The 16,143-nt window shown below is 37.5% G+C and overlaps 1 protein-coding gene across 1 annotated transcript in view; it reads left to right on the forward strand.

Moving 5' to 3' along the window:
* Positions 1 to 15,762, forward strand: part of LOC121421780 (sodium/hydrogen exchanger 10-like) — a 31,544-nt gene extending 15,782 nt beyond the window's left edge. The window contains exons 12-21 of the mRNA XM_041616579.1: positions 1,720 to 1,920; positions 2,417 to 2,618; positions 3,556 to 3,704; positions 5,048 to 5,173; positions 5,698 to 5,796; positions 9,747 to 9,917; positions 12,336 to 12,473; positions 12,674 to 12,790; positions 13,343 to 13,528; positions 14,783 to 15,762. Coding sequence (XP_041472513.1) covers positions 1,720 to 1,920; positions 2,417 to 2,618; positions 3,556 to 3,704; positions 5,048 to 5,173; positions 5,698 to 5,796; positions 9,747 to 9,917; positions 12,336 to 12,473; positions 12,674 to 12,790; positions 13,343 to 13,528; positions 14,783 to 15,178 — 1,785 coding nt within the window. The 3' untranslated portion in view covers positions 15,179 to 15,762. The remainder of the gene's footprint in view (positions 1 to 1,719; positions 1,921 to 2,416; positions 2,619 to 3,555; positions 3,705 to 5,047; positions 5,174 to 5,697; positions 5,797 to 9,746; positions 9,918 to 12,335; positions 12,474 to 12,673; positions 12,791 to 13,342; positions 13,529 to 14,782) is intronic.
* The last annotated feature ends 381 nt before the right edge of the window (positions 15,763 to 16,143 follow it).

Here is a 16,143-nt window from a genome sequence, read left to right on the forward strand (position 1 = left end):
GGTTATGGTTGATGTCATCATTTCATTCATTCATCTATTGATTCATTAATCTGTATATTTATTAGCTTTTGTTTGCCTTTCTTCATCAAAACAGATAAATTCTAGGTCTCGATCAGCACTAAATTGTCAGCCACTGGAACAAGTTTGATCCATTAATCCTTGTCGTGGTTGTTGTCGATATCATCATTTTTGAATTTTCTCATCTATTAATTCATTAACTATACATTTATTAGCTTTTTTTTGCATTTCTTCATTGAAAGTGATAGATTCTAGGTCTTGGTCCTCACTACATTGTGAGCTACTGGGAAAAGTTTGATGCATTCATCTTTGTTGTGGCTCTTGTCAATGTTATCATTTTATTGTCTCACCTGCGAAGCAGAGTGAGACTATAGGCGCCGCTTTTCCGACGGCGGCGGCGGCGTCAACATCAAATCTTAACCTGAGGTTAAGTTTTTGAAATGACATCATAACTTAGAAAGTATATGGACCTAGTTCATGAAACTTGGCCATAAGGTTAATCAAGTATTACTGAACATCCTATTAGACTTTCATGTCACATGACCAAGGTCAAAGGTCATTTAGGGTCAATGAACTTAGACCATGTTGGAGGAATCAACATTGAAATCTTAACCTGAGGTTAAGTTTTTGAAATGTCATCATAACTTAGAAAATATATGGACCTAGTTCATGAAACTTGGACATAAGGTTAATCAAGTATCACTGAACATCCTGCATGAGTTTCACGTCACATGACCAAGGTCAAAGGTCATTTAGGGTCAATGAACTTTGGCCGAATTGGGGATATCTGTTGAATTCCCATCATAACTTTGAAAGTTTATGGATCTGATTCATGAAACTTGAACATAATAGTAATCAAGCATCACTGAATATTTTGTGCAAGTTTCAGGTCTCATGATTAAGGTCAAAGGTCATTTAGGGTCAATGAACTTTGGCCAAATCGGGGGTATCTGTTGAATTACCATCATAACTTTGAATGTTTATTAGTCTAGTTCATTAAACTTGGACATATGAGTAATCAAATATCACTGAACATCCTGTGCGCGTTTCAGGTCACATGACCAAGGTCAAAGGTCAATGAACTTTGGCCGAAGTGGGTGTATCAGTTGAATTACCATCAAAACTTTGAAAGTTTATGGATCTGATTCATGAAACTTGTACATAAGAGTAATCAAGTATCACTGAACATCCTGTGCGAGTTTCAGGTCACATGATCAAGGTCAAAGGTCATGTAAGGTCAATGAACTTTGGCCATGTTGGGGTTTTTTGTTGAATAACCATCATATCTCTGTAAGTTTATTGGTCTAGTTCATAAAAAGTGGACATAAGAGTAACCATGTATCACTGAACATCTTGTGCGAGTTAGAGTAGTATTCAAAGTCAGCACTGCTGCTATATTGAACCGCGTGATGCAGGTGAGACGGCCAGAGGCATTCCACTTGTTCATTAATTAAGTAATTTACTCATTCATTCATTAAATCATCTGTATATCAATCAGTTCATTAATCTGCATTAAAACCAACAGATTCTAGGTCTTGGTCCCCACTACATTGTGAGCCATTGGAACAAGTTTGATGCATTCATCTTTGTCGTGGCTCTGGTCGATGTCATCATTTTATTCATTAATTAAGTAATTTACTCATTCATTCATTAAATCATCCGTATATCAACCAGTATATTAATCTACATTGAAACCAACAGATTCTAGGTCTTGGTCCCCACTACATTGTGAGCCATTGGAACAAGTTTGATGCGTTCATCCTTGTCGTGGCCCTGGTCGATATCATCATCGCAGAGACCCTGATGGAGGGCACCGTCACCATCGCCATCAATGTCTCCTCCCTCAAGGTCGTCAAGCTATTCCGACTTCTTCGAGGCCTCAGGATGCTCAGGCTTACCAAGGTATAGCAGTCTTACTTCACTTTACTTTACTTTACAGATAAACTCTGATACGTAAATAAAACAAAACTTACAAAGAATCATCAAAACTGTAAATAAATGATATCTGCTGAAATGATTTTTCAGAAAAATTAGAGTAATGAGCTAAATCATGTAATGAAGAATTCTTTTAAGCATGGTGTTTAGGTGTTTGATGTTAAGTGTTAAATTGGGCAGAGAGACGTGGGGTTACCAAGATACGGTGTTTGGTGTTGAATAAATGTTCTAAAATCAATCATAAGTTTGCAATGAATTGAAAATTTGGAATTTATTGCTTGTTTGCTTGTCGCAATAAGAAATATTGATTTTCTTCCAATGAAATTGATTGACTGCAGATTTTCAGTTGATTTTTGCTAAATAACTTCCATGCAACATCCCCTTACGCTTTAGGTCCTTGTTTTAGATGAATAACAAAATTGAAAATTTTTCACCGTTACTTTTGGGAATCTCTATTCTGTAGGCTCTGATCCCTCGGCTTATTGCGGTGGTCAACGGACGCATCAACAACCAGCTCAGCCTTGGCTACGATGTCGGCAAGGGCTACATCATCGGTGAGGAGGAAGTCGGCAAGATCATCGATCACATGGTCGACAACAAGAAGATACTTCGGGAGCTCAAACACATCTCAGAGACAGGAAGACTACAGGTGGTCAAGGAATTGGGTAAGGTTGACTGGTTTATATTGACTTGGTCCACAATCAGTTGGTCTACTTCTTAGGTAGACTAATGTCTACAAGCATTTGGTCTTCTTACTTAGAAAATATTCTAAAAGCACTTGGTCTACTTCTTTGGTAGAAAATAATTCACAAGCAGTTGGTCTACATCTTAGGTAGATGAATGGTCTACAAGCATTTGGTCTACCCCTTAAGTAGACTAATAGACTACAATCAGTTGGTCTACTTCTTAGGTAGAAAATGGTCTAAAGCACTTGGTCTACTTCTTAAGTAGACTAATAGTATAAAAGCACTTGGTCTACTTCTTAGGTAGACTAATAAACCACAAGCACTTGGTCTACTTCTTTGGTAGAAAATAATTCACAAGAACTTGGTCTACTTCTTAGGTAGACTAATAGTATAAAAGCACTTGGTCTACTTCTTAGGTAGACTAATAAACCACAAGCACTTGGTCTACTTCTTAGGTAGAAAAAAGTTTACAAGACTAATAGACTGCAAGCAGTTGGTCTACTTCTTAGGTTGACTAATTGTCCAAAAGCAGTTGTTCTACTTCTTAGGCAGAAAATAGTCTTCAAGCAGTTGGTCTACTTCTTAGGTAGAAAAAAGTCTACAAGACTAGTAAACTACAAGCAGTTGGTCCACTCCTTAGGTAGAATAATAGACAACAAGCAGTTGGTCCACTCCTTAGGTAGAATAATAGACAACAAGCAGTTGGTCTACTTCTTAGGTAGACTAATAGTCTAAAACCACTTGGTCTACTTCTCTGAAAACTCCGCATGCAGATTTGATGGAAAAAGGTTCATTTCAGTTTCCTCAACTAAACTTATGGTCTTCGCCTTTGTTTGGGAAAGTTGTGGATCAGATTTGTATTTTTATATTACTTTTAAGTGTACTTTACTGGAATAAGTCATTTAATCTCCACCAGGTCTTCTACAGAGGGATCACCCTGGGATTGCCGTCTCAGTCAAAACCCGTCAGGCAATCCGCACCGTTCTCAACCACTCTCGTGAGACCATCCATGAACTACAGGGGGCGGGCTTGCTTGACGAGACTGAAGCTCACAAACTGGAGAAGGTGAGTAATGTTAGTCACACAAATGAAAACTCCAAACGGACCGATATATGTCATTAGAAATAGTGTAATAGCTTTGATCAGACTGGAGCCATTTTCTCTGGTGTGGCTGTATTATAACCAATAACCCACAAAGAGGGTAGGCTTGCTCCATGAGACTGAAGCTAAAACCTGGAAGGGTTAGGATCCAATATCTTGTTTTCACACACGTTTTTAAGAAACTTCCATTGGCAGATTTTACTTCTGCACTCCTGACAACTGATTCAGTGCATTAGTTATTTATTGCCGCAACCTATTTCATCATAATGGAGACACATCATTTACACATGTATGAAATGAAACAATTATGATTTCGTGTAATAAAATAAGAAAAGGGAAAGTGGGGATGTGACATCATCAGCCCACCTAATGAATATTCATGACGATGTGCATATAAGTGTTTTCACAAAATATTGATAAACTTTGAAACTCAATAATTTTGTTATTTGTTTTTGGTTTTGATAAAATTTTTATCAAATTTTCAGCATATTGCTCTGTGAATTTTAGTCTATTAAGATACAAATATTTTCAGCCTGGACCATCCCTTTAAGCTGACGTTTTTTTAAAAACATGCGTTTACGTAGAGTAAAAAAATGAAAGGTAACAATTAAGAGAAATTATACTGAGTCCCTTTAATATTCCTCAATTGCCCCAAAGTAGAGAATGAAAATAAAAAACAATTTCTTACCCTGGTCTTAACCCATAGGCCTGTATTATGAACACAGGTTTAATTTAAACTCTTGTTTATTTAACTACATATAGTCAACGAAAACTCCAAACGGACCGATATATGTCATTAGAAATAATATAATAGCTTTGATCAGTCTGGAATCATTTTCTCTGGTGTAGCTGTATTATAACCAATAACCCATTTCCACAAAGAGGGTAGGCTTGCTCAATAAGACTGAAGCTAAAAACTGGAAGGGTTAGGATCCAATATCCTGTTTTCACACAGACGTTTTTAAGAAACCACTATTGACAGATTTTACTTCTGCACTCCTGTTAATTTCTGTATACCAAACCCCAAAACCCCAACAAAATATAAATATAAGTAAACATTTGGCAGATCAGTTACATATTTTGACATGATTTAAAGCTTATTATGATACTTAGGACTTAAAATTTAAAGGCTTCAATTTCACAGTGTATCAAAATTCTTTGATTCATATGGATAATGTCAAAAACCAAATGCTTGTAATCAATAGATTAAGATTAATTTAAGAAAACCAGTAAAACTATCAGAATTGGAACTCATTGTTGAAATTCTTGTTCTTTTCTCCCATTTTTTTTTACAAATCAAAACCTAGACCGTTGAGATCAAGATGAAGAGATTGATGAATGCTCCTTCCAGTATTCCTCCACCTCCTCCGGAGAACCTCCTAAAGAATGTATCATGGCTAGCCGGAGATGAAAAGCTCATCAATTTTATCAAGGTGAGATATGGGCCCTGTTTCATAAAACCGTCTTTGATTGGTTTTCACTGACAAAATTGCTGTTAGCCACTCAACTGCAGGGAATTCTGTAGGTAAGTTGGATTCAACTTTTGTGGTATACATGTATTCTCTTTGGTGCCCCTAATTTGATTTCTCTTGCTTCCCTCATTCTTTGTTTCTTTAAAATCATGTTTTGCCTGTCTTTAAATGGTTAAACAAAGATATTGAATTGACTTGATTTAAATTAAATATCACTGCAAAATTGCTTCATTAAACATCCAGAAACAGATAACTTTGATATTGCTTCATCAAGCAAAACATAAATAAATTGGTCAACATTGCGCTGCACTCAACCCAGGTGAAAGGATTAAGTACCTGGCAGGATTAATTCCTTGAAAGCAACAAGCAGCAGAAAAAGCAGCTGGAGCTAAAGCCAGGGTAATATATAAATATAGTACACTATTGAATAGGCAACGAGATAATCAATGCTTTACCAATGCTATATGTTATTATGTTTAAACCAGGCCCGTGCCAGCCTTCTTCACTTCGACTACGGTGAGGTAATCGTGAGAGAGGGTGACGAATCAGACGGTCTCTTCCTTATTGTATCGGGACTTGTTAAGGTAAGTAGAACAAAAATTGGTAAAAAATATTGCTATGTCCTCTCCCCTCTCAAAAGCCTGCTTTTTGCGCGGTGCACAAATGTTTGAATGACAAAGAATGGCAAAGTCCAACATTTGCACTTTAATGTGTGCGAAATGTACGTTAAAGGAGAATGAAACTATTGGAAGAAGATGGCTTGTGTGAAAACAGAAAAATCAAAGAAACAGATCAACGAAAGTTTGAGAAAAATCGGACAAGTAATGAGAAAGTTATGAGCATTTTAAATATTGCGTGCGATCACTAATGCTATGGAGATAGCAAATTGGCAATGGGACAAAGATGTGTGATGTCACTTGTGAACAACTCTCCCATTACTTTAGTATATATTTCACTTGAATTGCATCTTTAATCACATCTATCCATAAATAATACTGTTCTTTCTACATGAGGGCATGTAATACATATTTTATAAGAATAAATCATGGATAAAGAGTTTGTATCATCATAAGAAAAAGCAAAAAGAGACATTTTGAAGGTATTTTGCAGTCCACCAAAGGGAAAGTTGTTCATCAGTGACATCACACATCCTTGTCGCATTGCCAATGTGAGGATCTCCATAGTATTAGTGATTGCAATATTCAAATGCTCATAACTTTCTCACTATTTGTCCGATTTTTCTCAAACTTTCTTTATTCTTATTCTTTGATTTTTCTGTTTCTACACAAGCCTATTTGTTCCAAAGGTTTCATTCCCCTTTAAACCTTTTCATTACCGTGTATATTTTAAAATATCAAACAACTCCCAATTAATTGCAAACTTTTTCTCTCTTTCTATCTACTTCCCCTATCTCTGACTTCCTTTCTCCCTTATTATCCTTTGCTCTATTTTCATTTTTTGTCTCACCTGCATAGCAGAGTGAGACTATAGGCGCCGCTTTTCCGACGGCGGCGGTGGCGTCAACATCAAATCTTAACCTAAGGTTAAGTTTTTGAAATGACATCATCATAACTTAGAAAGTATATGGACCTAGTTCATGGAACTTGGCCATAAGGTTAATCAAGTATTACTAAACATCCTATTAGAGTGTCATGTCACATGACCAAGGTCAAAGGTCATTTAGGGTCAATAAACTTAGACCATGTTGGAGGAATCAACATCAAAATCTTAACCTGAGGTTAAGTTTTTGAAATGTCATCATAACTTAGAAAATATATGGACCTAGTTCATGAAACTTGGACATAAGGTTAATCAAGTATCACTGAACATCCTGCATGAGTTTTATGTCACATGACCAAGGTCAAAGGTCATTTAGGGTCAATGAACTTTGGCCGAATTGGGGGTATCTGTTGAATTCCCATCATAACTTTGAAAGCTAATGGATCTGATTCATGAAACTTGGACATAATAGTAATCAAGCATCACTGAATATCCTGTGCACATTTCAGGTCACATGACCAAGGTCAAAGGTCATTTAGGGTCAATGAACTTTGGCCGAATAGGGGGTATCTGTTGAATTACCATCATAACTTTGAAAGTTTATTGGTCTAGTTTGTTAAACTTGGACATTAGAGTAATCAAGTATCACTGAATATCCTGTGCACATTTCAGGTCACATGACCAAGGTCAAAGGTCAATGAACTTTGGCCGAATTGGGTGTATCTGTTGAATTACCATCATAACTTTGAAAGTTTATGGATCTGATTCATGAAACTTGGACATAAGAGTAATCAAGTATCACTGAACATCTTGTGCGAGTTTCACGTCACATGATCAAGGTCAAAGGTCATGTAAGGTCAATGAACTTTGGCCATGTTGGGTTTTTTTGTTGAATAACCATTATATCTCTGTAAGTTTATTGGTCTAGTTCATAAAAAGGGGACATAAGAGTAACCATGTATCACTGAACATCTTGTGCGAGTTAGAGTAGTTTTCAAAGTCAGAACTGCTGCTATATTGAACTGCGTGATGCAGGTGAGACGGCCAGAGGCATCCCACTTGTGTTTTATATGTTCAACATTGGCATTGTTCTCTTTCTCTCTGTCTCATCCTGACATTGCTTCTCTTAAGGCCACCGCATGCCTTACGACTGTTCACTATCTGATTTTGGAACAAATCACATTTTGCTCCTTTTCTGAAAATGTGAATGGAACATATCATTTCATTTGAGGTTAAAATTAATTGAAAGAATACTAATATAACCATTTTGAAAGATTGCAAGCCTTTCTTGGAGTAAAGGCCAAGTTAGTTTCAAATCGTAGCCAATCATACGACTGCTATGACGTCATTAGGACTAGATATCAAATTCGCTTTTATTCTAATAAGGATGAGAGCATAGTCGCAGATTTGAACATAGGTACGATGATTTAGAACATTACACAGTAAAGATATTCCAAGTCTCAATGTTAGCATCAAATTCTACTGCATTTTATTCTGAAATCGGGTCGCAGACCAATCGTGAGATGCGTGGTTGCCTTTACACATTTCTCCTCAAGGCGATTTTTTCTCTCTGTGCTGCCTGCCTTAGCCAAAATATGGTCCCTATGGAAAAAATATTCCATTGTGGATATTGATTCTGTTTATGGTAACTCCTGTAGGAACTCGTCAGGACAGCATTTTGCTGGTAAACGCCAAGCTGGTACATGTATATAACTAATTACCTAGGAAACATTTTACATCTAGGTTAATCAGTCATAGTGGCTGACCCTATAGATGACGGATATCACTCTCGGGCCTTTTTATCAAAGTGGAGACAATGGCAGAGTGGGGATTCAAATCCACAACCTTGTGATTTTGAGTCCAGTGCCCTAACCACTGGACCACACGACCTGGATATGAAACGTTATATTATTTTTTATAAGATAGTAATGTGGATCTATGTTATTTGATAAGCCATCCTCATCTCAGAATCATACCTAGGGGGTGTTTCACAAAGATTTAAGTATGACATAGAGTCGCACTTAAGTACCGAGTTGCGTACGGTATGAAAGGCTTGACCGCATTGGTCAGATCATGCCAAGAGAACCCGCACTACTGCGTATTGATCAATAAGATTGCGCGTTGCATATCATGTATGCGTCGGAATTTAAGTGTGATTTAAGTCATACTTATATCTTTGTGAAACACCCCCCCTCGTCTATTTAACTAGTCATTAGTATTAGTCATAACAAATTTTCTTATTTCCTTTAACTAAAGGCCACCTTACAATTGGTCTAGCTGCAACCCAATTTTGGAATAAAACATAGTAGAATTTGATGCTAATATTGAGACATGGTTTATCTTACTGTGTAATGTTCTAAATCATTGTACAAATACTTAAGTATGTTCAAATCTGTAACTATCCTATCCTTATTAGAATAAAAGCGAATTTAGTTTCTAGTCGTAATAACGTCAAAGCAATCATACATGTACGATGGGCTGTGATTTGATATTAACTGTGCCTCTAATCCAAAATAACGGCTTGCCTTCATCCAAAATTGTTATCTTAGTATTCTTTCAGTTAATTTGAACCTCAAATAAAAAGATACTTTTCATTCACATTTCCGGAAATAAGCAAAATACGTTTTGTTCCAAAATAGGATCGTGGACCAGTCGTAAGTTGTGTGGTGGTCTTAAAGTTACCAACTCATCGTGGTGAGCCAACCGGTGTGTTGGCTCAGTTGGTAGAGTGTCCGTCTCACAACCGGGAGGTCGGGGGTTCAAACCCCGGCTGTGTCAGACCAATAGACGTTAAAAGATGGGAGTTGCTGCTACCCGGTTTGGCGTTCAACAATTAAAGGGATAGAGCCTCGTCGATCTGGCGCTGCACAGCGGCTGCCGGGCCCACGATCAATTGGGCAAACCAAATTTTTGGAGTATTTCATTTCATGTCTATTTCGAACAATAAATTATGGATTTTCATTTTTTCATATAGATTTTCTCCTCAACCTTTCACTCTCTTGACTCACCTCTCACTTCTCTCTTTGTTTTACAGCTGTACGGTTGTAGTGCATTCTTAGACCATGACAACCCCCCTGTCACAACGGGTTCTGATGACAATGAGGTCTTTGAGGATTACCTCACCGTAGGTAACGTCATAGGCGAGATGGGTGTCCTCACCAAGAAGCCTCGCAATGCAACCGTCGTCTGCGAAACAACTGTACAGGTACGTGTGATAAAAATAATAATAATGATAGTAATAATCACACTTGGATCTATCTATCCCCTTTTCCAGAGGATATAAAAATATGTGCTATACAGGTATATATCATAATATGATGATTATTGGGTTTATGTATTGCTTTTCCAGAGGATGCAAAATTTAGGTGCTGTGTGAGTTATAATAACAATAAAAATATTCCACTTTCCAAAAGCACATTGGAACAATGTATCTTAGCACTTTGCAGATATATCAATATTGAGGGTATCGGATTCTGGCTTGTTTGCACTCAATGTATGCATTATCTCTACTCCCCTCATTTAACTCCACATCAAGCATGCTAAACTTATTATATTGATGTGTTTACAGATGCTTTTTGAATAGGTCAAGTGAAGTAATGTTTTGTAGAGTTAGAGGAAGTCAGTTCCACAGATGAATCAAAGGCTTTATATTAAATGAAATTGAAGTCAATCTTTTTGTTGAATTTGCGAATGAATAAGAAGGAACAGATGAACAGAGAGTATGTTGTTCTTTGTTGATAAGAGTGAAGAGATGTGAGAAAGAAGTTCAATACATGATACATCTAATGGTGAGTCATGGTCTAATGAATTTACCTCTGGACAATGTAGATCACGATTAGTGCGTGCTAAGAAGTTCAACATACCATAATATGAGTTCCATAGAATTCAAATTTCTCGCGTGCATTTATATTTCAGCGAGGCCTCTGGTTGAAATATAAACGCACAATAGAAATTCAAAATTTATGTATACGAATGATATTGTATATCGAAAAACAATTAACATGTACTATATGTTATATAAGAAAAGAACACTTCGTTGTGTTTATATTGCAAGAACGCCCTTCAATAGCACCATACTTTCCTGTATTGCATGCGCACTAAAAGGCCCTGATATGCGCACATAAGGGCATTGCGCAAGGGCGTTTCTGCACAGATATGTTGTGGGCGGAAGTGTGGTGCTAAGGGCGTTCCTGCACTGACACAGTGACTTCTGAATTGATATCGTATCAAATTACATCACCCTATGAGGTTTCATACACAAGCTACCGTGCAAAAATTGCTGGTATATGCCACGATCGTGGCCATATACCGGATTACATAAATCATTGTTTTTGGTTCGAAAAAGTCTATTGTGAAAATTAACCATGATCGCTTGCTTGTACATATTGACGATAAAGTTATTAGACCAGTTTCTAAGGTACGTAACCTAGGTGTGGTATTTGATACCAATATGTCTTTTGCTGAACATGTATCTAGCACATCAAAGTCTGTTAGATATCAATTGCGGAACCTAGGGTTTATTCGAAAATTCTTAAACAAACAAGCATGTGAACAATTAATTCATGCTTTAATCACATCTCGGCTTGATTTTTGTAATTCTCTTTTCTATGGACTCACAAAACAACAACTTAATAGACTGCAATCTCTTCAAAATTCAAGTGCCAGACTCCTCACCTTTACACCGAGAATGGCTCCAATCACACCAGTTTTACATTCTCTACATTGGCTTCCTGTCCACAAACGAGTTCAGTTTAAACTTTTATTATTTGTATATCGAGCCCTCAATGGATTGTCACCGCAATATATCCAGGATTCCCTTAGGCCATACAATCCTATCCGCACTTTACGATCTACAGATTGTAAGCTGCTTCAAACTCCCCGTACCTATCATTCCTGGGGAGACCATGCTTTCTCGAATGCAGCAGCCAGGTTATGGAATATGCTTCCTCTCTCACTTCGCTCCATCAAGACATATACTACTTTCAAAGATCACCTTAAGACATACCTATTTCAATTGTAATTGATTTCAAATGTATATTGTATTTTGTTGTATTCCATTTATGATTAAAAGAAAGATAATTCATCCCTTCCCGTTCGCTGGCTGTTCATGTGGGACTCGGTGTCCTCAGATTGCTAGAGCTCCTGTGAGTTATGTACTGACTGGGTTTACCCCTTAAATTGTCAGTGAACGGGGCAGCTAGAGGGCACTGGGTTCCACATGATGATTGGCTGATGGATGGGTTGGGGTGAATGAACCAGATGTGAAATTATTATTATTATTATTCTTACATCGTACTTGTTAATTGTTCTTGTGTAGTATTTATATAAATTTCCATAAAATATAATTTTTACATTGTAAAAGAGAACTGTTGCTCGGCTAGCGCCATGAGCGTCTGCTGACGGTGTGTGCGCTCTACAAATATACACTATTATTATTATTATTATTTTATTACGTAATTGCAAGAAGAGGGCAGTTGACCAATCAGAAACCTCTCATACAACCCATCTTATATATATATATATATATATATATATATATATATAAAACTAGGATATCATTTAATCAAAGTACAATTAGACCAAGCAGCAGTTCATCCATCAGTCTGTGCCTCTATTTTCATAGGTTTATTTCATCACTGCGGACGACATGAATATGGCTATTGATACATTCACTCTCTACCCATCCTTGGAATACCGTCTTTGGCGCGTGGTGTCTATAAGAATCGCTACCCCACTCATCATGGAGCAGATGGCTTATCAGGTATGCAGTGAAATACAAAATTTCATAATCTAATTATACTGAATGGTTCAGAATTTTTAGGATATTAGAAATATTAGATGAATAAGAGTAAAATATTTGATGTGGTCCACCCATAAAATAAATGGCTTGTCAGGTATGCAAATTATATCCCCCGATTAGAATGCATATCGCAATTATTTAATAACTATTTTTTCACACAGGGCTGGACTCAGGAAAAAGTGAAATTACATCTGGAGCGTGGCTACCTGGTTGATCTTGCAGAGTCTCGTTATCAATTCAACATTGATGCCAGCATGGACGATATCATACTTATCAATGTAAGCTAGCTATTCCATGTCATGTATTTAATAATGTTTCTGATATTCTGATATCATACTTATCAACGTTCATATTGAATGCAAGAAATAGAATACTGTTTCTTGTATTCAATGATGGCGAGGATATTCTGATATCATACTTATTAACATAATTACATTCCTGTTACTTATTGTTGGTGGTAGTGATGTTTATTGCCCAATTTTTAAAATGGTATTAATGCTTATAGGCAAGCCTCTCCAAGGGACTGGTGGTGGAGGCCAATGTTCTACCAAAGGGCACTAGCACACCAAATGGGAATCAAACAGAGGTCGTCGGATTGCGAAACCACGGCTCTACTGACTGAGCCAACATACCTTTGGAATATCATGAAGGGTGTGGGTTTATAGAGAGCACACACTTTTTTTAGGTTTGCTTGCCCATAGCAAGTTCTCTTGTCCAAAAAGAATAATGTATACTGTATATGTGGGTAGCCTAAACCTATTTAAAATTGACTGTGAAGTTCTTGCAATGCCATATAGCATTTATTTGACATTTTCTATTGTATATTGTAGGGCACGGCATACAACGCTCACACACGCGAAGAAATCCGAAGTCCTTGTCTCATCCCTCGCTCGGTTCACAAGCTGACGTTCCAGTACAACGCTGAGGAAGAGCCACGTCTTTTCGTGGTGCGTAACGATGAATACAACGGACCGGTCATGGACGGGAGGCTCGATGTAGACAGCAAAGGGTCTCTAGTAAGTTTGTTATTATTGAAAGTCTTGAATAAAAAATACTCTTACTTATACTTTCCCTTCCTTAGAAGTGCGGAGTTCAGTGGAATACTGCGATTAGGTGAGGTTATGATGCTTCTGTAGTTAGTCCACCTTTCCCATCAATGTTTGCCAGACGTGGTCAATTTTAAAATATACCACAGACAGAGACAACACAGAGAGGAGGAAGAGAAAGGCACTACAAAAGAGGGTTATCATTTTTGGGTGAAACAGAATTTGCTTCTGCGACAATTGCTCCAGGCTTAATTTTGTCTAAGATTTAGGGTTAGGTTTGCAATAGGGTTTTTTGTTAGGTTTAGTGTTAAACCTAGAGTTGGTCATTCAATAAGTGTGTGGAATTTAGAGCGGAGCAATTCTCGCTAGAGCAAATGTCATAGAACCCATCCCTAAAGTCTGCTATGATGGAGTCAGGAAGGTTATTTCTCAGGGGACAAGATCAAGGCATTGTTAAAAAAAAACAAGAAACGGAGATGAAGAGAGTCCTCATCTTCAAGGGTACCTAGGCCCACTTTCTCTTTTTTGTTTGTTGCAGCATCACACGATTGCTTATGTTAACCCATTGCCTTAAGGGAACTGGGTGGTCCCTGTGTAAAACCTATGGGATTCAAAGAATCTCGGGGGCAACAGGTAAATTGCGTAACAGCAAAGATGTGCAGCCTCTACCTAGATTATAGGCTAGGCCACTAGTTGAGGGTAAAGTTGTGTTTAACTTTAGAAACAGCTTTGTGAATGAAACCCCACCCTCATGTATGCTTTGGAGTGTCTTGGGAGAATCTCTCCTCTCCTCGCAACATTCATGATCAGGGATGTAAGTCTTCCTGATTTTTATGGAATTCTGGATTTTATAGAAGTTTGGAAATATTTAAAGATTTTTGTTTTATGTGACATTATTATGCATTGTGACATTAGTCACCTTTATTTTTTTAGTTGCCTGAGCAACTAAAAAAAAAAAGTGCTAACCACTTATGTACCTGCATGGTTCATCCATACATTCAAGGGCTCTATTTTTACAATGTTTCACAACAACTACCAGGGATGTAGTTGAGGCCATGTTTTGCTGACCTTGGCTTAATTAGGCCTTAGTTAAGGTTATGTGCACAAAGTCTATGGGAGAAGATTTCCCCAGCGGCCTTGACCACATCTATCAGCCTTTCGCCTCTCATGTTTTATCAAGCTACTTTAAAGTTAGCATGTATCTATCTGCCTGTCCCCTTACAGATTACCATCAAAGAAATAACATCCAACATGTGCCTGCAACATGCTGCTGAGCTGCGCCAGAAGAATTCACAGATCATGCTCTCCAGGAAGGGAAGCCAAGTGGCCAAGGATCAGGAGGACAACCAGTCTGATGTGGAGCAGTCGGGCTTGGCTCCGCCATCGCCAGTCCCAACCGCAATTACACCGGTTCCGAAGAACTTCCTCCCCAATCTTGGTCTGTCCATGTCAAAGGAAAAGCTGAAAAATGGTGGAGGGGCCGAGAAGGCGCCCACAAAATCCCCACCACGCTCCGCTCGGGGTAGCACTTTCCCGCCCCTTGACCCGCATCAGGGGGAGCAAATGCTTGGACCGGAGGAAGGAGAATCCAAAGACTTCACCCCAAGGGTCAACGTTTAGTCTGAACATTCTCAACTTAACAAATAGTTCATGCAAACAAGTATTTGACAGAAGAATTGGCGTGCCCATGAAAACTTTAAGATTTACAACTTAAAATGTTTAATCTGAACTTAATAAAGTTCAAGCAAAAAAGTATTTAGCAGAAGAATCAGAGAACACCGCAAATGCTTAAGCTGTAAAACTAACAAAGCTCTATAGAGATTTCTCTACTACAATTATATCTTAGATGTTCTGATCAATTGATCGAGATGTCTCCAATGTTCTTTCAAACTGAAGTTTACTTGAAGTAGTCACTGTTAAAAGCAGAGGTGCCTCAAAATAAGTTCAAAATGCTGACGAATTCCTCCAATTTTTATTGAAAGTTTTTAAGTCAACAACGGTTTGAAATCTATATTACATTGGGTATAAGGATAAGGTCACACCAACAGTATTTTGAGAAACATGCTTCTTGATTTTGAGATATTAAGGTTCATCTTGTTAAATGAGTTCAAATAAGAATACATGGCCTTGAATGTCAGGTATAATAACAAAGGCACTGTTCTTGAAATGTAAAGCTTATTCATAAGCAACAAAATGAATGATTACACCCATGGCGTTTGTGTTACTGTTTTAGTAATACAGGATTTTGAAAATATTCTATTAATCATGGGGAGATATGATGATTTGTTCTTTCAGATAAATATAGAAGTAATGGAAAATGCATTGAAATACATTTATTTTATATATATAAGATTATTATAAAAAAATTCATACTAATGTATTCCATTGATCATGTTGGCTGTACTGAAATAAAGGTTTGATGGAAAGCTGAATAGTACAGTGTATGTATTCTGAATAAGAATAAGTAAGGAGATGCCTTCTAATGTTTTATCACAATAGCAGCAATGGGTATCATTGTGGAAGCAATTCTCCCTTTCCTTAAAAATTGCGGCTTTTCCCTATACCCTCCCATTTCCTTTAAACCA

Source organism: Lytechinus variegatus, chromosome 9, assembly GCF_018143015.1.
Source record: "Lytechinus variegatus isolate NC3 chromosome 9, Lvar_3.0, whole genome shotgun sequence".
Lineage (NCBI taxonomy): Eukaryota > Metazoa > Echinodermata > Echinoidea > Temnopleuroida > Toxopneustidae > Lytechinus > Lytechinus variegatus.